The 23,122-nt window shown below is 38.6% G+C and overlaps 1 protein-coding gene across 2 annotated transcripts in view; it reads left to right on the top strand.

Annotated features, from left to right (window-relative positions):
- The window catches only part of PPP4R3B (protein phosphatase 4 regulatory subunit 3B), a 100,774-nt gene that overhangs the window by 22,382 nt on the left and 55,270 nt on the right, over positions 1–23,122 (top strand). For both annotated transcript variants that reach the window (XM_053712021.1, XM_053712020.1), the window contains exons 5-6: positions 20,605–20,682; positions 20,777–20,893. In XM_053712021.1, the coding sequence (XP_053567996.1) occupies positions 20,605–20,682; positions 20,777–20,893 (195 nt within the window). The remainder of the gene's footprint in view (positions 1–20,604; positions 20,683–20,776; positions 20,894–23,122) is intronic.

Raw genomic sequence — 23,122 nt, 5'->3', positions numbered from 1 at the left:
AGAGCATACACAAATCTTTCTGAGCAGGGCACAGCTAGTTAACCAATCTGGACTGGCATTCATATGTAGCTGCCAATTACAAGCTTAGCCCTTCTCACAACCAGTTCAACAGCATGACTGTGCAGCCTTTGTGTGTTTAATGCATTTTGTGTTGGTTAGATGCAGTTATGGGTCATTTTTGCTACAAATAAAATGCTGCAAAGCATAAGAGCAATTCATTTTTTTTTTTTTAACTAGATATCCCTTTTTAAGCAAGGGGTTAAGCTGTTGGCATTATAGGTGATTTCTTAGCAAAAATAAGGGTTTGCAGTCCATGAAAACACATTAACACATTAAGTTCCTGCAGAATAGCACACTATTGCATGTAATCCTCAACCTTTGCTTGTCAAGAAAACATGGGCAATCAAGGGGTGAAATCACTGCTGCAAGGGCTATTGGGCCGGAAAAATAGAGGATATTAACCAATGTGTTATCTTTTAAAGTGACATTATTAAGCACTTTGAATATATGAAAATATATATATATATATATATATATATATATATATATATATATATATATATATATATAATGTGTGTGTGCAATATACTTTCATTATGTTTTAGTTTTCTGTGGTTAACAATTTCAGTGGCTACTGGAAGCTCAGAGCTCTCATTTTGCACAGTGGCTGTATTGTTGCTATTTACATTTTAATAGCTGTTTGTCATACTACTAGTAAACCATAGTGGTTTGGTAATGTTATTGTTTTACTGTCTAGATGTCTGTTTTGTGCTACGTCCTTTTTTCTATCCCTATGAAATCACTACTTTTGAAGGAAGGTGTGTGGTTTTTCTTTTTTTTTTTTTTTTTTTTTTTTTTTAATATACACCTAATACATTTTAGACTTTTAGATCTGGTGGTGTAGAAATATAGACTATGTAATGAATGCATTGGTCTATTCATCTCCCAATTGGCACGTTAACTATTTTTAAACTTCCTTTCCAGGAGTTAAACAGTCCTAATTTCCATTGCTGTTGTAAACTGGTGGTAAAATACAACATTCGTATAATGAAGAAGCATGCTGTTGCCACCAGTTTACAACAACAATAGAAACTAGAACATAGCTAACTATGATCAGTAACACAAACATTGCATGTTCTAACCATTTAGAGCATGGAATGTTTGCTTTAGAAAGTCCCTTTTTTAAATGTTTGCTTTTACCGTTACTACATTTTGAGCCGTGTCTTCTGCTGCCATTATGGAACCTGGGTTACACAGCAGTTGTCTGAAGGAGAGTTACTGCACATTTGCAGACTGGTCAGCACTGGAATGAAGTGAAAGGTAGATTTCAGTGGTGGTACCCATAACTAGGTAGGCTCATAAGAGCTCAGGAGTGTGCATATGTCTTTAGTACTCTATGGCAGCAGTGTTTTGCGATACTGAATAACAGTTACAAAAGTTGCAAAACACTTCTGTTATAGAGTACTAAAGACATATGCACACTCCTCAGCTCTTAAGAGCCTACCTATATTTACTTCTCAATAAAGGATACCAAGAGAACAAAGTAAATTTGATAATATAAGTAAATTGGAAAGGAGTGTAAAATTGCATGTTCTATCTGGATCATGAAAGTTTAATTTTTACATTTAATTTTAACTTTAAAGGGACAGTTTACTCAAAAAATGTCTCCCCTTTAATTTGTTTCCAATTATCCACTTTACCTGCTGGACTGTATTAAATTGTTTACAAGTGTTTCCATTACCCTTATATTGGCATTTGAATTAGTTTATTTAGCCTGTGGTATCCCCACCCATCCTGAAAGTTTTTTTTGGCTTTCAGGCCAAGCTGTATTTACACAGCCAGTAGAAGAAATACCCACTCCCAGTGGGTTATATAAGAGATAAGGTGATACAATGTTAAATTTACATTGTTCGCTCCAAGTATTGGTGATTGGTTTATGGACAGATATAAGAAAAAGAAGCAGGTATATTTACACAATGGGGTAAAGTGATGAGATCGGATTATACCTACAAGCTCAACCCATTGTATTAGGTTGTGGCTTCAAAACAGTCGGCTAATTCATATACACAAACCTTAAAAAGAGCAAATGTCATATATTTTATACTCTGTGGCTGGTAAAAAAAGTAATTGGTAACAAATTAAGGGAAAAACTATTTTATAGTATACTTTTCCTTTTAACTATTTAGCCCTGTGATTTCCAGGTTAGTCTGTATGGACATTGTTCAAGCAGCAGAGTTTCAGCCCTAGGTTTTTGGAAGGGCTGTAAAGAGAGTGGAAAGCTCCAATCAGGTTAAATAAGAGAAACTTTGTAAGAGCATATCTCTACTCATAGTTCTCATAGTTAAAGGGAAACTAAAGTCAAAATTTAACTTTCATGATTCAGATAAATCATGCAATTTTTAAACAACTTTCCAATATGCTTCCATTAACAAAATGTGCACAGTATTTTTATAATTTTCATATTTAAACTTTGAGACACCAGCTCCTACTGAGCATGTGCAATAATTCACAGAATATACGTATATGCATTAAAGGGACATTATACACTATATTTTTTTTTTCTTTGCATAAATGTTTTGTAGATCTATTTATATAGCCCATAAAGTGTTTTTTTTTTTTTTTTTTTTTTTTTTTTTAAAATAACATTGCTCTGATTTTCAGACTCATAACCAAGCCCCAAAGTTTTGAGAATACCGTAAGCTACCTACTCCAGCTTGCTCCTGTTTGTGTAAAGGGTCTTTTCATTTGCAAAAGAAGGGGGGGGGGGAGTGTCTTATTTCCCACTTGCAGTGGGCTTTCCAACTGCCTTTTCAACAGAGCTAAACTGAGCTTCTAAGTAAATTTATTTTTTTAAACGGTTTTATACTGGATTTTTATATCAGTTTCGGTAGATATTATTATTCTTTATAGTAGTGTCTATTACATGCAGTTATATGAAAATGAGTGTATACTGTCTCTTTAATGACTGACCTTATACTGGAGGAGTGGAAATAAACATAACTTTGAAAATTACATTGCTATTGCATTGTCTTTTTATCATGCATTTTGATTCTGCAAATCTACTGTATTTACTGGTCCTTTTTAAGAATAAGATGTCCGGCAAATGTAGTATACCCTCCAATGCCAGTGCCATCTTTTTTTATAATTTTTGGCCATTGTGTAATTAAAAACAACCTAGCTGATTTGTATATTTAAGAAAAGCTTAGCTGATTATATATTATCTTCTAGTTGTCCGTGCTTATACTAGCCATGTGAAACCCCTCCAGCCTCTAGGGAGATGGACAGAAAAACACCACCATCCTTAACAAGTATATCACACAAATATTGATATGTCGCTTATGTCACACTATCATTCATGCATTTGTTTGATTTCAATGATGGGATCTGGTCAACAGGGATTGCCTATGATGCTAGGCACGCCCGCCGTCCCTGATCCCATTTAGAAAGCTGCAGAGACTTAAGGATAGCGCAGTGTCCTAATGGCGGGAAGGGGTTAAAGGCCAACTAAAGACAGTTGAATAACAAACCATAAATGTATAATAAGAGAAAGCAAAATCACTGTTTTGAAAATTTGTCAGAAAAAAATAAATCTACTATTCATTTGAAATTCAAAGTTAGTTTAAATTTTTCATCCCGCTGCATCGGAACAGCTTTCAGCCAATCACAAATTGTGCACATTTAGATAATGGAAGTGAATTGGAAAGTTGGTTAAAATTGCATGCTCTATCTGAATCATGAAAGTAAAGGGATATATGAAGAACAGAATTTTAAGCAACTTTCTAATTTACTCCTATTAAATTTTCTTTTTCTTGGTATCTTTATTTGAAAAGCAGGAATGTAAGTTTAAGAGCCGGCCCGATTTTTTTTTTTTTTTTTTTTTTTGTTTTTTTTTTGTTTTTTTTTTGTTCAGATCCTGGGTAGTGCTTGCTGATTGGTGGCAAAAAGAAAAAAAACATAATTTATGTAAGAACTTACCTGATAAATTCATTTTTCATATTGGCAAGAGTCCATGAGCTAGTGACGTATGGGATATACAATCCTACCAGGAGGGGCACAGTTTCCCAAACCTCAAAATGCCTATAAATACACCCCTCACCACACCCACAATTCAGTTTAATGAATAGCCAAGTAGTGGGGTGATAAAGGAGTAAAAAGCATCAACAAAGGAATTTGGAAATAATTGTGCTTTATACAAAAAAATCATAACCACCATAAAAGGGTGGGCCTCATGGACTCCTGCCAATATGAAAGAAATTAATTTATCAGGTAAGTTCTTACATAAATTATGTTTTCTTTCATGTAATTGGCAAGAGTCCATGAGCTAGTGACGTATTGGGATAGCAATACCCAAAATATGGAACTCCACGCAAGAGTCACTAGAGAGGGGGGAGGGATAAAAATAAAAACAGCCATTTTTCGTTAAAAAAAATTAATCCACAACCCAAATAAGTGTATTCTCATAAATGAAAGTGAAAAAACTTAAATCAAAAGCAGAAGAATCAAACAAACAGCTGCCTGAAGAACATTTCTACCAAAAACTGCTTCTGAAGAAACAAATACATCAAAACGGTATAATTTAGTAAATGTATGCAAAGAAGACCAAGTTGCTACTTTGCAAATCTGATCAACTGAAGCTTCATTCTTAAAAGCCCAAGCAGTAGAGACTGATCTAGTAGAATGAGCTGTAATTCTCTGAGGCGGGGCTTGACCCGACTCCAAATAAGCTTGATGAATCAAAAACTTTAACCACGAAGCCAAGGAAACAGCAGAAGCCTTCTGACCTTTCCTAGAACCAGAAAAGATAACAAATAGACTAGAAGTCTTCCTGAAATCTTTAGTAGCTTCAACATATTTCAAAGCTCTTACCACATCCAAAGAATGTAAGGATCTCTCCAAAGAATTCTTAGGATTAGGACATAGGGAAGGGAAAACAATTTATCTATTAATGTTATTAGAATTCACAACCTTAGGTAAGAATTTAAATGAAGTCCGCAAAACCGCCTTATCCTGATGAAAAATCAGAAAATGAGATTCACAAGAGAGAGCGGATAATTCAGAAACTCTTCTAGCAAAAGAGATGGCCAAAAGAAACAACACTTTCCAAGAAAGTAGTTTAATGTCCAAAAAATGCATATGCTCAAAAGGAGGAGCCTGTAAAGCCTTCAAAACTAAATTAAGACTCCAGGGAGGAGAGTGATTTAATGACAGACTTGATACGAACCAAAGCCTGCACAAAACAATGAATATCAGAAGTTTAGCAATCTTTCTGTGAAATAAAACAGAGCAGAGATTTGTCCTTTCAAGGAACTTGCAGACAAACCTTTATCCAAACCATCCTGAAGAAACTGTAAAATTCTAAAAGAATGCCAAGAGAATTTGAGAGGAACACCATGAAATGTAAGTCTTCCAAACTCGATAATAAATCTTTCTAGAAACAGATTTACGAGCCTGCAACATAGTATTAATCACTGAGTCAGAGAAACCTCTGAGTAAGCACTAAGCGTTCAATCTCCATACCTTCAAATTTAAAGGACCAGTCAATACAACAGATTTGCTAAATCAACAAATGAATGATTAAAAGACAATGCAATAGCACTTAGCCTGAACTTCAAATAAGTATTAGATTTTTTTCTAACACATTTTAAAGTTATGTACCATGTGACAGCAATCAGCCAATCACAAATGCATATACGTATATTCTGTGAATTCTTGTACATGCTCAGTAGGAGCTGGTGACTCAAAAAGTGTAAATATAAAAAGACTGCACTTTTTTTTTTAATGGATGTAAATTGGAAAGTTGTTTAAATGCATGCTCTATATGAATCACTAAAGTTTAATTTGACCTGAGTTTCCCTTTAATGATTTGAGATCCTGATGTAAAAATGGACCTTGAGATAGGTCTGACCTTAGTGGAAGTGGCCAAGGTTGGCAACTGGACATCCGGACAAGATCCGCATACCAAAACCTGTGAGGACATGCTGGGGCTACCAGCAGCACAAACGATTGCTTCATGATGATCTTGGAGATCACTCTTGGAAGAAGAACTAGAGGCGGGAAAATATAAGCAGGAAGTTGTCAATGCTTCCGCCTGAGGATCCTTGCACTTGGACAGGTACCTGGGAAGGTTTTTGTTTTAGATGAGATGCCATCAGATCTTTTTCTGGAAGCCCCCACATCTGAACAATTTGAGAAAACACATCTGGCTGGAGAGACCATTATCACTGATGTAAAGTCTGACGACTGAGATAATCCGCTTTCCAATTGTCTATACCTGGGATATGAACCACAGAAATTAGACAGGAGCTGGATTCCGCCCAAACAAGTATCCAAGATCCAAAATATTGATTGGTAATCTCGCCTCTTGAGATTTCAAAGATCCCCAAACGGCTCCCCAACCTGAAAGACTGCATCTGTTGTGGTCACAGTCCAGGTTGGACGGACGAAAGAGGCCCCTAAAATTATACAATGGTGATCTAACCACCAAGTCAGAGAAAGTCGAAAATTGGGATTTAAGGATATTAATTGTGATATCCTTGTATAATCCCTGCACCATTGTTTCAGCATACAAAGCTGGAGAGGTCTCGTATGAAAACGAGCAAAGGGGATCGCGTCCGATGCTGCAGTCATGAGACCTAAAACTTCCATGCACATAGCTACTGAAGGGAATGACTGAGACTGAAGGTTCCGGCAGGCTGCAACCAATTTCAAATGTCTCTTGTCTGTTAGAGACAAGTCTTAAACACTGAATCTAACTGGAAACCTAAAAAGGTTACCCTTGTCTGAGGAATCAAAGAACTTTTTGGTAAATTGATCCTCCAACCATGTCTTCGAAGAAACACTAGTTCATTTGTGTGATATTCTGCAGAACGTAAAGACTGAGTGAGTACCAAGATATTGTACAAATAAGGAAAAACCGCAATACCCCGCTCTCTGATTACAGAGCGTAGGACACCTAGAACCTTTGAAAAGATTCTTGGAGCTGTCGCTAGGCCAAAAGGAAGAGCAACAAATTGGTAATGCTTGTCTAGAAAAGAGAATCTCAGGAACTGAAAATGAACTGGATGAATCGGAATATGAAGATATGCATCCTGTAAGTCTATTGTGGACATATAATGCCCTTGCTGAACAAAAGGCAGAATAGTCCTTATAAGTCATCATTTTGAAAGTTGGTACTCTTACATATCGATTCAAAATCTTTAGATCCAAAACTGGTCTGAATGAATTCTCTTTCTTTGTGACAATGAAAAGATTTGAATAAAATCCCAGACCCTGTTCCTGAAACGGAACTGGCATGATTACCCCTGATAACTCCAGGTCTGAAACACACTTCACAAAAGTCTGAGCCTTTACTGGGTTTACCGGAATGCGTGAGAAAAAAAATCTTCTTACAGGCGGTCTTACTCTGAATCCTATTCTGTACCCCTGAGAGACAATACTCTGAGTCCAATGATTTTGGAACTAATTGATCCAAACATCTTTGAACATTTTTAATCTGCCCCCTACCAGCTGAGCTGGAATGATCTCTTACATGGCTTGGATTTATTCCAATTTGAAGAAGGCTTCCAATTGGAAGCAGATTCCTTGGGTAAGTATTAGGTTTCTGTTCATTATTTTGACGAAAGTAACGAAAACGGTTAAAAGCTTTAGATTTACCCTTTAGGTTTTTTTATACTGAGGCAAAAAAAACTCCCTTCCCCCCCAGTAACATTTGAAATTATTGAATCCAACTGAGAACCAAATAATTTATTTCCTTGGAAAGAAAGAGATAGCAATCTGGACTTAGAAGTCATATCAGCATTCCAAGATTTGAGCCACAAAGCTCTTCTAGCTAAAATAGCTAAAGACATAGTTTTAACATCAATTTTGATATCAAAAATGGCATCACAAATGAAATTATTAGCATGTTGAATCAACTTAACAATGCTAGACAAATCATGATCCGATACTTGTTGCAGCTGCTTCAACTTTTTGGTTGGATACTTTAGCGCACCATCAGCCAAAGAAATTGCAGGCCAAAGAAGTTTCCTATCTAAAGGATCTTTAAAAGAAGTACTATCTTCCGTAGGAATAGTAGTACGTTTAGCAAGAGTAGAGAGAGCCCCATCAACTTTGGGGATCTTTTCCCAAAACTCCAATCTAACTGCTTGCAAAGGATACCATTTTTTTAAACCTTGAAGAAGTAATAAAAGAAGTACCAGGCTTATTCCATTCCTTAGAAATCATATCAGAAATAGCATCAGGAACTGGAAAAACCTCTGGGATAACTACAGGAGGTTTATAAACAGAATTTAAACGTTTACTAGTTTTAATATCAAGAGGACTAGTTTCCTCCATATCCAATGTAATAAACGCTCCTTTTAACAAAGAACGAATATACTCCAATTTAAATAAGAGGATTTATCAGTGTCAATATCTGAGGCAGGATCTTCTGAATCAGATCCTCATCAGAGAAGGATAATTCAGTATGTTACTGGTCATTTTTGAAATTTCATCAACCTTATGAGAAGTTTCAAAAGACCTTTTACGTTTATTAGAAGGTGGAATGGCAGACAAAGCCTTCTGAATAGAATCAGAAATAAATTATTTTACTTTTACAGGTATATCTTGTGCATTAGATGTTGAGGGAACAGCAACAGGTAATGAACTACTACTGATGGATGCATTATCTGCATGTAAAAGTTCATCATGACGACTATTACAAACCACAGCTGGAGGTATAATCTCCACAAGTTTACAACAAATGCACTTAGCTTTGGTAGAACTGTTATCAGGCAGCAGGGATCCATCAGTGAATTCTGAGACAGGAACAGATTGAGACATCTTGCAAATGTAAGAGAAAAAAACAACATATAAAGCAAAATGATCAATTTCCTTATATGGCAGTTTCAGGAATGGGAAAAATGCAAACAGAATAGCCCCCTGACATAGAAAGAGGCAAATAGGAATGGGGTCTAAAATAATGAAAATATTTGGCAGCAAGTATGACTCGCAACAAACAGAAAAATATATATATTTTTTGGCTCCAAAAACGTCCGGAAACGACACACTCGCGTTATAGATGACACAACCTTGTGAAAGGACCCGGCGTTAACTAAGACGCTGGAAATGATGATTTTGCGTCAATGAACGTAACTTCGCGCCCAAAAAAATCTTGCGCCAAGAAAGACGCAATAAACCTTTAGCATTTTGCGCCCTCTCGAGCCTAATTCTGCCCGCGATTTAGAAAAATGACAGTCAATTGAAAAAAGACTACACCCCAGGTAAGAAATAAATTTCTAAAAAAATGCATTTCCCAGATATGAAACTGACAGTCTGCAAAAGGAAATATACTGAAACCTGAATCATGGCAAATATAAGTACAATACATATATTTAAAACTTTATATAAATATGTAAAGTGCCAAACCATAGCTGAGTGTCTTAAGTAATTAAAACATACTTACCTGAAGACACCCACCCACGTATAGTAGATAGCCAAACCAGTACTGAAACAGTATCAGTAGAGGTAATGGAATATGAGAGTATATTGTCGATCTGAAAAGGGAGGTAGGAGATGAATCTCTACGACCGATAACAGAGAACCTATGAAATAGAGGAAAACCGTTGTATTCAATAGGTGATACTCCCTTCACATCCTTCTGACATTCGCTGTACTCTGAGAGGAATCGGGTTTCAAAAATGCTGAGAAGCGCATATCAACGTAGAAATCTTAGCACAAACTTACTTCACCACCTCCATAGGAGGCAAAGTTTGTAAATTGAATTGTGGATGTAATGAGGGGTGTATTTATAGGCATTTTGAGGTTTGGGAAACTTTGCCCCTCCTGGTAGGATTGTATATCCTATACGTCACTAGCTCATGGACTCTTGCCAATTACAGGAAAGAAATGTGGGTTTTATGAAGGAGGCACTTTAAAAGACATGAACACTGCTGCTCCTGGGTTTATACAGTTACCATGAGAGTTCTTTTCAGGGTGTGGTTATTTTCCCTGGGGCTAAGTGTTGGCATGTGCACATGCTCGGGAGGTCAGGTTACGTTGTGTGCCTGTCTCTGCAGTCTAACTGCTGAGCCATTTCTACCCCTGTGCTGATCTTTAGACCATTTTTCAGTCGGAAACCCACACATATATCCTATATATTATTTTTTTATTTTTTTTAAAGAGACCCAGCAGATTCAAACTACCATTTATACAATGTATATATCATGTTGTGCAAGTAACCTGGTAACAAAAACTGTTAACTTCAATTTTAATTAATTTATTTTTCAGTAATAAATGTTTTCCCTCAAAAGTTGTAAAAAGGAGTTATCCTGATTATAAATAAGGGCATTTTGGTATTGTTATTTAACTTTGGTCTGCACATAGGGACTCCTATGAGCTTCTGAGCAAATAAATGCATGTTTATTAATGCCAGGCGATGCCGGAGCCCTAGGCCACCAGGAATTAGGGAACAGTACAGGGTGGCTACAATGACCTCTGAAAGCAGTAAATCATTTTTAAAATTGCATATTCTATCTAAATTGTGAAAGGAAAAAAATGGGTTTTATGTCCCTTTAAACAAAGCTTAGGCCTAGAGACTGCCAAGACCCCTTGTTTTAAAGTCCCTAAGCCCCTATGTTTTAATAGCCTGGTGATCACTTTGTGGTGGTAATGGTTACCTTGCGTGAATAAATGTGCCCAGCTGGTGTCGCAGAACGACCCGCTGCTTTGTGTGCACATCGCTCATATTTTACAAAAATGGCCGGCTGCTCTGCTCAACATTATCACCGCACCACAAGGAGTGGGGAATGATGCGTGTGCTCTGAGCAGTGAGAGGTGGGAGCCGAGCTGCAGGCCGCGGCCACGCTTCGTGCACAAAGTATGAACTATGACTGATTTGTAAGTAGTGCCGTGGGGGGTGAATGGTCGCAACCTGGGCTATTGGCTGGGAAGGATTGCTGGTGCCGGTCTGATTTTCCAGTCTGGCCCTGAGCTTATTTATGTTTATATGTTTATTGGGGGGGAATGCAAACCCACACAGTTTATAACCTTTGTTTATTTTCAAAAATGCATTTTTCACACTTTTGTTGCAGGTTTCTTACACATCATGATATATACATAAAATATTGGTGTAGTTTGAATCTGCTGGGTCTCCTGGAAAAAAAATATAATATGTGGGGGTTTCTCACTGAAAATAACCTACAGTAGGACCTACATATGAGCACCATCTAAAAACAGCTTCTAGCAAATGCTCAGCAGTTAAAGGGACAGTAAACACCTTGAGATTTTATATAAAATGTTTAATTATACATAAATATACATTGCAAAGTTGTTTCATTATTTATTGTGCTCCCTTTTCATAATCTATATAATGTAGCTCTGAAAATAGAACAATCTCTAACTCTCCAATGTAAACACTTACTTGAATAATGAAATCATGCGATCGTGTGATTTCAAGGCTGGGATCAGGTCATGGGGGACTGCCTACAATGCTAGGCCCCCCCCCCCATTCTAATTTCCCATAAAACAAAAGGGGGAGGCTGCAGGACGCCAAAAAAGCTAGGGCATTCCATGCCATCTTTAAGGCGTTTAAAGCCCAGTGCTGTTATGATGGCATGGAACGTCCTAAGGGTGTGAAGAGGTTAAGGTAACAATTGTTTTTTATTTTTAGCGTGGGTTTGCATTTTTTTTGGCTTAAGTGTTCTTGTCGGGCCACTCATAACAAATTCGCTGCCATTCTGCTTTAGGGTGAATAACCAAACAGTTTGGTTCCCTTGACTGCACTTTGTTTTTATTTTCTTTCTGTTATGAAACTTTACTATGTTTCAACAATTATGCTTTTATTACTGTATTTAAAAGAAAAAAATGAATCTGTTTTAGTTTTTTTTTTTTTGTTTCTTATGAATCCACACTGTAAATGCAGTAAATCGTTAATCATCCATTTCTTAAACCTGTTTATAAATCAATGTTAATTTCTCCAATGTCCCTTTAAAGTCAAAGTAACCTTTTAGGATTCAGAAAGAGCATCAGTTTTAAGACGCTTTCCAATTTACTTTTATTATCAAATTTTGCACAGTCTTATTATATTCACTTTCTGAGGAAGAAGATCCTACTGGGCATGTGCACAAGCTCACAGGGTATACTTATACTAGTCTGTGATTGGCTGATGTCTGTCACATGATGCAGGGGGCCGTGAAATGGGAGAAAAAATAAATGTCAGAAAAAACATTGAGTAGGTAGTAAATAATGGTCTTTTTTTTTAGTATGCACTTGTTAATTATGCAGTTCTACTGCAGTGAGGGGTCCTTTAAAATAAATTAAAAAATTCTTATGCCATTTTTTTTTTATTTAAAGTGAAAGTAAATGTAGGTGCACTAGAATCGAGCAATAGTTAACCTGCCTATTAACTATTTAAGTCGCTAACTTTTTTTTTTTTGGAAAAGTTAAAGTATATTTAGATAATACTTTTACAGATCGCATTATGCAGTCTGTTCCTCCGCCCCCTTGCTTTCTTCCAGGTTTATGCTGTATAAACTGATCAACGGTCAGACCCTTCATTTGTGTAAGGATGCGCGCTCGTACCCAACAACGAAAATGTTGCGCATTCTCAGTATTATGATCTACGCTGAGATACATACGAACAATGAAGCACTTGATTCATTGTTTAGTATTTCAGCATAGATTGTATGAACAGTGTCTGCATTGCGGGATTCCCCAAAGACTAACCATCTGACCAAAGTAGGGGATTACCTTTTGGTAATGTGCATGCGGCTAGCATGAACACGCTTTGAGAGACAGAATGAGCTCTGAGTTAGCTGCATGCGTATTACAAACCGTGCGCTTTTTTCTTGGTGCCCGAGACACCAATGGGGGAACCAGTCGGTTGGATACCGATCCATTCATCACTATAACAGGATTTTTTTTTTTTTTAACGCGGGTGGAGGAACGCAGAGAGAATTGTGCAAAAGGGATAAGGAAAAAAAGGTATTTAAAAAAACAAACGTTAGAAAATGATGAATTATACATCCTTTTATTTTGAATGTAGTTTTGAATTCTGAATAGCGCTACCACTGACTTTACTTTCACTTTAAATAAAGACTATTGCCAGTTTGTGTACTCTTAAAAACATTCACTACCTGTGAGGTGACCTAAGTATACAACATGCATTTCCTACTAAGTTGAATTTAAACTGCATATACATAACCATAATTTATCACCTGTTGCTAATGATGATAAAAAAAAAGTTTTGTATATATTTAATTTCGCTGAAATGTTAGTTTCACATTTTGCAGTCTGTTGTGTATGCTATATATTTTTTAATGTTTCCTTTCGCCTATGTAGATAGGATGATTGTCTTCCCTCATACTTCCTGTGCTGCGGTTTTCATAACAAAATAAAGTACTTCCCTATTTTTATGTTTGTAGGCATGCCGTTGTTTACAAGTAGGGTCCTTACCAGTCAATTAGCAACCAGGAACTAACAAAGTGTGGATATGTAAAACATGCTTTCCACATATTTTATATAGTATTTTCTCATATTCATGATTGACATTTTTTGTTTAATGCCCCTTTAAATGTAAGAGGTTGCCATTAAGGGCTCTGTTTATCAATCAAGGGCAGACAGGGGTGTACATATTAGCTCCTGTCCGCCCCAGCTCTCCCCTGGATAGCTGCAATCCATTGCCAGAATTTATCATTGCACACGAGCGCTATTGTACACTCACATAAATCCTGCGCACACAGCCAATCACGCGCAGGCAGGAGCCTGGTCGAGGCGAGACCGTGGTGATTGAAATTCTCCTAAGAGGTGAAGAAGACGGTAGGGAAGCAGCAGTCTGATGACCGCTGCTTGATAAATCGTGACTGCAGGTTCTCTTGTGAGAACCTGCAGTTAAAGGAAGGAGAAGGGCTTCACAAATCGAGCTCTAAAGGTTGTGTAAAGCAGTGCTCCACAGTGACTTGATGTGTAAATCTGACCAAAATGAGTTTCAGTGTGTAAGGCTCATGTTATTTGTCCTATGAAGTCCGGGAGGATGACCATGGTACTCCTGGGGGGGTTGTGGTATGCCCACTGCTTCTTCCTCTCTCAGGTGCAGAAGGGCAACAAGAAACAAGTTGGCTGTATAGGGATATGTCATTGGATTGCCAATTCAAATGCACATGGAAAAAGGCACTACATTATGCTACAAATGTTCTAGGAAGAAAAAAAAACTAATTTAATCCCCTGAACACTCACCAGTAATACATTATCAGAAGGTTCTAGACTAGTGTATGGGTATTGGCAGAGGTGGCCAGGCGTTTATATTTAAAGGAATATGAAACCCCAAAAATGTATTTCTCTTGTTAAGTGTAGTCAGTCCACGGGTCATCCATTACTTATGGAATATATCTCTTCCTAACAGGAAGCTGCAAGAGGATCACCCAGCAGAGCTGCTATATAGCTCCTCCCCTCACATGTCATATTCAGTCATTATCTTGCAGCCTAACTAGATAGGTCGCTGTGAGAGGTCTGTGGTGTTTTTTTAACTTCGTTTATTTCTACAATCAAAAGTTTGTTATTTTAAATAGCACCGGAGTGTGCTGTTTATTCTCAGGCAGCATTAGAAGAAGAATCTGCCTGCGTTTTCTATTATCTTAGCAGACGTAACTAAGATCCACTGGCTGTTCTCATCTGAGGAGTGAGGTAACTTCAGAGAAGGGGAATAGCATGCAGGCCCCCCCTGCAAATGAGGTATGTGCAGTAATTATTTTTCTGAGGAATGGAATTGACTGAGAAAATACTGCTGATACCAATGTAAAGTAAGTTCAGCCTTAAATGCAGTGATAGCGACTGGTATTAGGCTGATGAGTGTGTGTACACTGAATGTATTTTTCTAAGGAATGGAATTGACTGAAAATACTGTTAATACTGAAATAATGTATGAGCCTTAACTGCAGTAAAAGCGACTGGTAGCAGGCTTATTAATAACACTTCATAACTTTTCAAATGTATGTTTAAAACGTTTACTGGCATGTTAATCGTTTTTTGTGAGGTACTTGGTGATGAAACTTATTGGGGCATGATTTTTACCACATGGCCATCTTTGTTTTCTGCATAGAAACAGTTTTCTGAGCTTCCCCACTGTTGTAATATGAGTGGGAGGGGCCTATTTTAGCGCTTTTTTGCGCAGTAAAAATTAAGTCACAATCTGTCTACTTCATCCTCCATGATCCAGATCGTCTCTAGAGAGCTCAGGGGTCTTCAAAATTCATTTTGAGGGAGGTAATCAGTCACAGCAGACCTGTGACAGTGTGTTTTGACTGTGAGAAAAACGTTAATTATTAAATGTTATCCGTTTTTGGGTATTAAGGGGTTAATCATCCATTTGCTGGTGGGTGCAATCCTTTGCTAACTTAATACATTTACTGTGAAAAATTGGTTGCTATAACTATTTTGGTTCATTGTTATTTCAACTGTGACAGCTTTTTGTGCTTCTTAAAGGCACAGTAGCGTTTTTTATATTGCTTGTAAATTTATTTAGAAAAGTATTTCCAAGCTTGCTAGTCTCATTGCTAGTCTGTTTAAACATGTCTGACTCAGATGAATTTCTTTGTTCACTATGTTTAAAGGCCAATGTGGAGCCCAATAGAAATTTATGTACTAATTGCATTGATGCTACTTTAAATAAAAGTCAATCTTTACATGTAAAGAAATTATCACCAGACAACGAGGGGGAAGTTATGCCGACTAACTCTCCTCACGTGTCAGTACCTTCGCCTCCCGCTCAGGAGGTGCGTGATTTTGTGGCGCCAAGTACATCAGGGAGGCCCTTACAAATCACTTTGCAAGACATGGCTACTGTTATGACAGAAGTATTATCTAAATTGCCAGAATTAAGAGGCAAGCGTGATAGCTCTGGGTTAAGGACAGAGCGCGCGGATGAGGTGAGAGCCATGTCAGATACTGCGTCACAGTTTGCATAACGTGAAGACGGAGAGCTTCATTCTGTGGGTGACGGATCTGATCCAGGGAGACTGGATTCAGAGATTTCTAATTTTAAATTTAAGCTTGAGAACCTCCGCATATTGTTAGGGGAGGTATTAGCGGCTCTGAATGATTGTAACACGGTTGCAATTCCAGAAAAATTATGTAGGTTGGATAGATACTATGCGGTACCGGTGTGTACTGACGTGTTTCCTATACCTAAAAGGCTTACAGAGATTATTAGCAAGGAGTGGGATAGACCTGGTGTGCCCTTTTCCCCTCCTCCCATATTTAGGAAAATGTTTCCAATAGACGCCACCACACGAGACTTATGGCAGACGGTCCCTAAGGTGGAGGGAGCAGTTTCTACTTTAGCTAAGCGTACCACTATCCCGGTGGAGGATAGTTGTGCCTTTTCAGATCCAATGGATAAGAAATTAGAGGGTTACCTTAAGAAAATGTTTGTTCAACAAGGTTTTATCTTACAGCCCCTTGCATGCATTGTGCCTGTCACTGCTGCGGCGGCATTCTGGTTTGAGTCTCTGGAAGAGGCCATTCGCACAGCTCCATTGGATGATATTAGGAACAAGCTTAAAGCACTTAAGCTAGCTAACGCATTTGTTTCTGATGCCGTCGTACATTTAACCAAACTTACGGCTAAGAACTCCGGATTCGCCATCCAAGCGCGCAGAGCGCTATGGCTTAAATCCTGGTCAGCGGACGTGACTTCTAAATCTAAATTGCTTAATATTCCTTTCAAAGGGCAGACCTTATTCGGGCCCGGCTTGAAAGAAATTATAGCTGACATTACGGGAGGTAAGGGCCATGCTCTACCTCAGGACAGGGCCAAATCAAAGGCCAAACAGTCTAATTTTCGTGCCTTTCGTAACTTCAAGGCTGGAGCAGCATCAACTTCCTCCGCTCCAAAACAGGAAGGAGCTGTTGCTCGTTACAGGCAGGGCTGGAAAGTTAACCAGTCCTGGAACAAGGGCAAGCAGGCCAAGAAACATGCTGCTGCCTCCAAGACAGCATGAAGAGAGGGCCCCCTATCCGGAAACGGATCTAGTGGGGGGCAGACTTTCTCTCTTCGCCCAGGCTTGGGCAAGAGATGTCCAGGATCCCTGGGCGTTGGAGATCATATCTCAGGGATATCTCCTGGACTTCAAAACTTCTCCTCGACGAGGGAGATTTCATCTTTCAAGGTTATCAGCAAACCAAATAAAGAAAGAGGCGTTTCTATGCTGTGTACAAGACCTTTTACTAATGGGGGTGATCCACCCAGTTCCGCGGACGGAACACGGGCAGGGATTCTATTCAAATCTATTTGTGGTGCCCAAGAAAGAGGGAACCTTCAGACCAATCTTGGACTTAAAAATCCTAAACAAATTTCTAAGAGTTCCATCATTCAAAATGGAAACTATTCGAACCATCCTTCCCATGATCCAAGAGGGTCAGTACATGACCACAGTGGATTTAAAGGATGCCTACCTTCACATACCGATTCACAAGGATCATTATCGGTACCTAAGATTTGCTTTCCTAGACAGGCATTACCAGTTTGTAGCTCTTCCCTTCGGATTAGCTATGGCTCCAAGAATCTTTACAAAAGTTCTGGGCTCACTTCTGGCGGTACTAAGACCGCGAGGCATAGCGGTGACTCCGTACCTAGACGACATTCTGATACAAGCGTCAAGTTTTCAAACTGCCAAGTCTCATACAGAGATAGTTCTGGTATTTCTGAGGTCGCATGGGTGGAAGGTGAACGTGGAAAAGAGTTCTCTATTACCACTTACAAGAGTTCCCTTTCTAGGGACTCTTATAGATTCTGTAGAGATGAAAATTTACCTGACGGAGGCCAGGTTATTAAAACTTCTAAATGCTTGCCGTGTCCTTCATTCCATTCCACACCCGTCAGTAGCTCAGTGCATGGAAGTAATCGGCTTAATGGTAGCGGCAATGGACATAGTACCATTTGTGCGCCTGCATCTCAGACCGCTGCAATTGTGCATGCTAAGTCAGTGGAACGGGGATTACTCAGATTTGTCCCCCCTAAGTCTGGATCAAGAGACCAGAGATTCTCTTCTATGGTGGCTCTCTCGGCCACATCTGTCCAAGGGGATGACCTTTCGCAGGCCAGATTGGACGATTGTAACAACAGACGCCAGCCTTCTAGGCTGGGGCGCAGTCTGGAACTCCCTGAAAGCTCAGGGATTATGGACTCAGGAGGAGAAACTCCTCCCAATAAATATTCTGGAATTAAGAGCAATATTCAATGCTCTCCTAGCTTGGCCTCAGTTAGCAACTCTGAGGTTCATCAGATTTCAGTCGGACAACATCACGACTGTGGCTTACATCAACCATCAAGGGGGAACCAGGAGTTCCCTAGCGATGTTGGAAGTCTCAAAGATAATTCGCTGGGCAGAGTCTCACTCTTGCCACCTGTCAGCGATTTACATCCCAGGCGTAGAGAACTGGGAGGCGGATTTTCTAAGTCGCCAGACTTTTCATCCGGGGGAGTGGGAACTTCATCCGGAGGTCTTTGCTCAACTGATTCTTCGTTGGGGCAAACCAGATCTGGATCTCATGGCGTCTCGCCAGAACGCCAAACTTCCTTGTTACGGATCCAGGTCCAGGGACCCGGGAGCGGTGCTGATAGATGCTCTGACAGCCCCTTGGGTCTTCAACATGGCTTATGTGTTTCCACCATTCTCGATGCTTCCTCGTTTGATTGCCAAGATCAACCAGGAGATAGCTTAGGTGATTCTGATAGCGCCTGCGTGGCCACGCAGGACCTGGTATGCAGACCTAGTGGACATGTCGTCCTGTCCACCGTGGTCTCTGCCTCTGAGACAGGACCTTCTAATTCAGGGTCCTTTCAACCATCCAAATCTAATTTCTCTGAGGCTGACTGCATGGAGATTGAACGCTTGATTCTATCAAAGCGTGGCTTCTCGGAGTCGGTTATTGATACCTTAATACAGGCTAGGAAGCCTGTTACCAGAAAAATTTACCATAAGATATGGCGTAAATATTTATATTGGTGCGAATCCAAGAGTTACTCATGGAGTAAGGTTAGGATTCCTAGGATATTGTCCTTTCTACAAGAGGGTTTAGAAAAGGGCTTATCTGCTAGTTCGTTAAAGGGACAGATTTCTGCTCTGTCTATTCTTCTACACAAACGTCTGGCTGAAGTTCCAGACGTTCAGGCTTTTTGTCAGGCTTTAACTAGGATTAAGCCTGTGTTTAAGACTGTTGCTCCGCCGTGGAGCTTAAACATAGTTCTTAATGTTCTTCAAGGCGTTCCATTTGAACCCCTTCATTCCATTGATATCAAGCTGTTATCCTGGAAGGTTTTGTTTTTGATGGCTATTTCCTCGGCTCGAAGAGTCTCTGAGTTATCTGCCTTACATTGTGATTCTCCTTATCTGATTTTTCATTCAGACAAGGTAGTTCTGCATACTAAACCTGGGTTCTTACCTAAGGTAGTTACTAACAGGAATATCAATCAAGAGATTGTTGTTCCATCACTGTGTCCTAACCCTTCTTCAAAGAAGGAACGACTTTTGCATAATTTGGACGTAGTCCGTGCCCTAAAGTTCTATTTGCAGGCAACTAAAGATTTTCGTCAAACTTCTTCCCTGTTTGTCGTTTACTCTGGACAGAGAAGAGGTCAAAAGGCTTCGGCTACCTCTCTCTCTTTTTGGCTTCGTAGCATAATACGTTTAGCCTATGAGACTGCTGGACAACAGCCTCCTGAAAGGATTACAGCTCATTCTACTAGAGCTGTGGCTTCCACCTGGGCCTTTAAAAATGAGGCCTCTGTTGAACAGATTTGCAAGGCTGCGACTTGGTCTTCGCTTCACACCTTTTCAAAATTTTACAAATTTGACACTTTTGCTTCTTCGGAGGCTATTTTTGGGAGAAAGGTACTTCAGGCAGTGGTTCCTTCTGTTTAATGTTCCTGCCTTGTCCCTCCCTTCATCCGTGTACTTTAGCTTTGGTATTGGTATTCCATAAGTAATGGATGACCCGTGGACTAACTACACTTAACAAGAGAAAACATAATTTATGCTTACCTGATAAATTTATTTCTCTTGTAGTGTAGTCAGTCCACGGCCCGCCCTGTCTTTAAGGCAGACCTAAATTTTAATTAAACTACAGTCACCACTGCACCCTATGGTTTCTCCTTTCTCGTCTGCTTTGGTCGAATGACTGAATATGACATGTGAGGGGAGGAGCTATATAGCAGCTCTGCTTGGGTGATCCTCTTGCAGCTTCCTGTTACGAAGAGATATATTCCATAAGTAATGGATGACCCATGGACTGACTACACTACAAGAGAAATAAATTTATCAGGTAAGCATAAATTATGTTTTTGTAATTCAGACAGACCATGCAACTTAAAGTTTGATAGAAGTAAATTAGAAAGTTATTTAAAATTGAATGTTTTTTTTTTATTTCCAATAAAAGGGGTATAGTCATATAGGATTGATTTATGCATTTAAAAACATGTAAAGTGAATATCTTGTATACATAGTTTTGATGCTGACATTTTTTTTATTTTTTTGGATTTTTTAAGAATTTTAAGGAATTTTTTTCTAAGCTTTTGTATGGGTTTGTGAAAAGGCTGCTTATTCATCTTTTAATGTATTTATTTTACTACAGGAAGATGAAAAGTTTTTATCTGAAGTTTTTGCACAATTAACAGATGAAGCTACAGATGATGACAAGAGACGAGAACTGGTATGTTTTTTTTTTTTTTTTTCTTCTAATGTATTTACATTATTATCGCATGTGCATTTTGGCTGCATATTAACATTTTGTGGTATTGTTTTAGGTGAACTTTTTTAAGGAGTTCTGTGCGTTTTCTCAGACATTACAGCCACAGAATAGAGATGCATTTTTCAAAACTTTGGCAAACCTAGGAATTCTTCCTGCCCTGGAAATTGTGATGGTTAGTACTTTTGGATTTTGTCAAATTCCACCATGTCTCTAATTTGCCAATGTTTAATATTTAGGATTTGTGTGTCAACTACGATGCTTACGGCACCAACATTTTTTTTCCTATTTTATATACAGTAGTGTGCAAACTAATTGGGACAAGCTCATATTCTCACAGATTTTTAAGGTGGTTGAAAGGTATTGGCTCAAACTGGTTTTAACTGCCATGATCTGTTGGAGTCTGACATGGACTAGCTCAAACTGATTTATCTGGTTTTAGACAAAGGATAGCGACTTCAGATGAGGACTGGTGTCTGTACCAGGTGCATGTTAGTTTTTGTGCTCTCTGTGGGATATGTTTTGTTCTTGTTTATGTGAAAATGGGCATCACTCCACGGAAACAGACAAAAAGTATTGCTCTCAAACATAGCACATCTGTGACTGCGAGATTTTTTTTCTGCCTTCGGTGTGGGGAAAACTAGAATTTTCAGAATCCTTAGGGTACACAACGATTTAGGATCGTTGCCTTGAATAGGGAATGGAAGATGTGGAAAAACCACCCCTAGAACTAATACAATTCTACTCTGGAACAGTAAAATTCACCCAACAAAATCTAGCAAGGACCTTCAGAGAGATTTGACTTCTGGAATTGACATTGATGCTTCAACTGTACGGAATAGGCTTCTTGAAGCTGGACAGAATGCGAGAGAGCCAATAAAAAAAGCATATGTTGACCTCTAACATAAAGAAAAAACATTTGGCCTGGGCTGGACCCCTGATGAGCCACATTTTGTTGTTCAAGGTTACAAACCAAAGTGTCATATGAAGGAATTTTGAACCAATAAAAGCTATGCATCTCCAACAGACACTAAACTGATGTTTTGGTGTGTTTGTTTTTTCACAGCAAGTGGTACTAGGAGCCTAGTTCCAATTAATGGTATGATAAATTCATCAAATTACATTTGAAATCTTGGAGAGAGTTGTACCAATCCTGCATATCTTTGCAGGGATTTTTCAACACCACCTGAACCCCAGGCCAGAATTCAAAAGCTGTCAAGAAGTTCATGCTAGAACACACAAATCAATGTGCTTGATTGGCCTGGCAATTCTCCAGACATAAACCCAATTGAAAATTTGTGGAGCATTCCAAACAAACATCTTGGTAAAATGAACTGTTGAACAAAAGAACGCTTGATTAAAAAGTTATAAGTGTAGTTCAACGATAATGAAGTAAAAAATATTTGGTGGTAGAGTCAATGCCAAAATGTATTCAGGAGGTAATTTCAGCAAGAGGACACAATTTCTTAATGATAGGTAATATAAGTGTACATACGTTTACAGAAATAAAATATCTGAAAATGTAAAAAAATAAAACAAATTAATTTGCACACTACTGTAATATAAGAGTGTGTGTGTGCGCGCGCATGTTGTCTGTATTATAATTTGTACAAAACATTGTTAATTTATTAGCATTTTTTTAAAAAACATTATGAAATTCCAACCAGAAAATAATTAGTGCACAGAATAAATAACCCATCTCCACAAACCCCAGTGTTCTCCACAGGAAAAAAAAGACAGGGGTGGCATTATGAAGTAGCTGGGGTAAGGGCAGTGTAATACTTTAGAATGTTTATTTTTTTAAATGTTACTTAAACCCTTAAAGGGACACTCAATCAAAATTAAACTTTCATTATTCAGATAGAGCATGCAGTTTTAACCCCTTAAGGACCAGCGACGTACCCTGTATGTCGCTGGCCTTTTTTTGGGACTTGATTGTTTTATAGTGCGGTCTTGCCACCAGCGTTGAGACTGCTCTATTCCACAAAGCCTGCTGGAGGGAGGGCATTAATAGCATGTTCTTGCTAGACTTGTGCTATTATGTCCTGAAAAACCCTTAACGACAAGTGACATACAGGGTACATTGTGGTCATTAAGGGGTTAAACAACTTTCCAATTTACTTCCATTAACAAAATGTGCACAGTCATTTTTATATTTAAAGTTTTTGAGTCACCAGCTCCTACTGAGGATGTGCAAGAATAAGTGTGTGTGCTTTTGTGAATGGCTTATGGCTGTCACATGGTACAGGGGGAGTGGAAAAAGACAGCTTAAAATTATCAGAAAAAAATCTACTACTCATTTGAAGTTCAGACTAAGTGCTATTGCATTGTCTTATCTTGCATTTGTTGATTATGCAAATCTACAGTGTTGACTGGTCCTTTAAGGACCACAGCACTTTTCCAT

The sequence above is a fragment of the Bombina bombina genome, chromosome 4 (assembly GCF_027579735.1).
Source record: "Bombina bombina isolate aBomBom1 chromosome 4, aBomBom1.pri, whole genome shotgun sequence".
NCBI classification, from domain to species: domain Eukaryota; kingdom Metazoa; phylum Chordata; class Amphibia; order Anura; family Bombinatoridae; genus Bombina; species Bombina bombina.
Note: the sequence above shows the minus strand (reverse complement) of the source record. Positions and strands in the feature narration are given on the sequence as shown.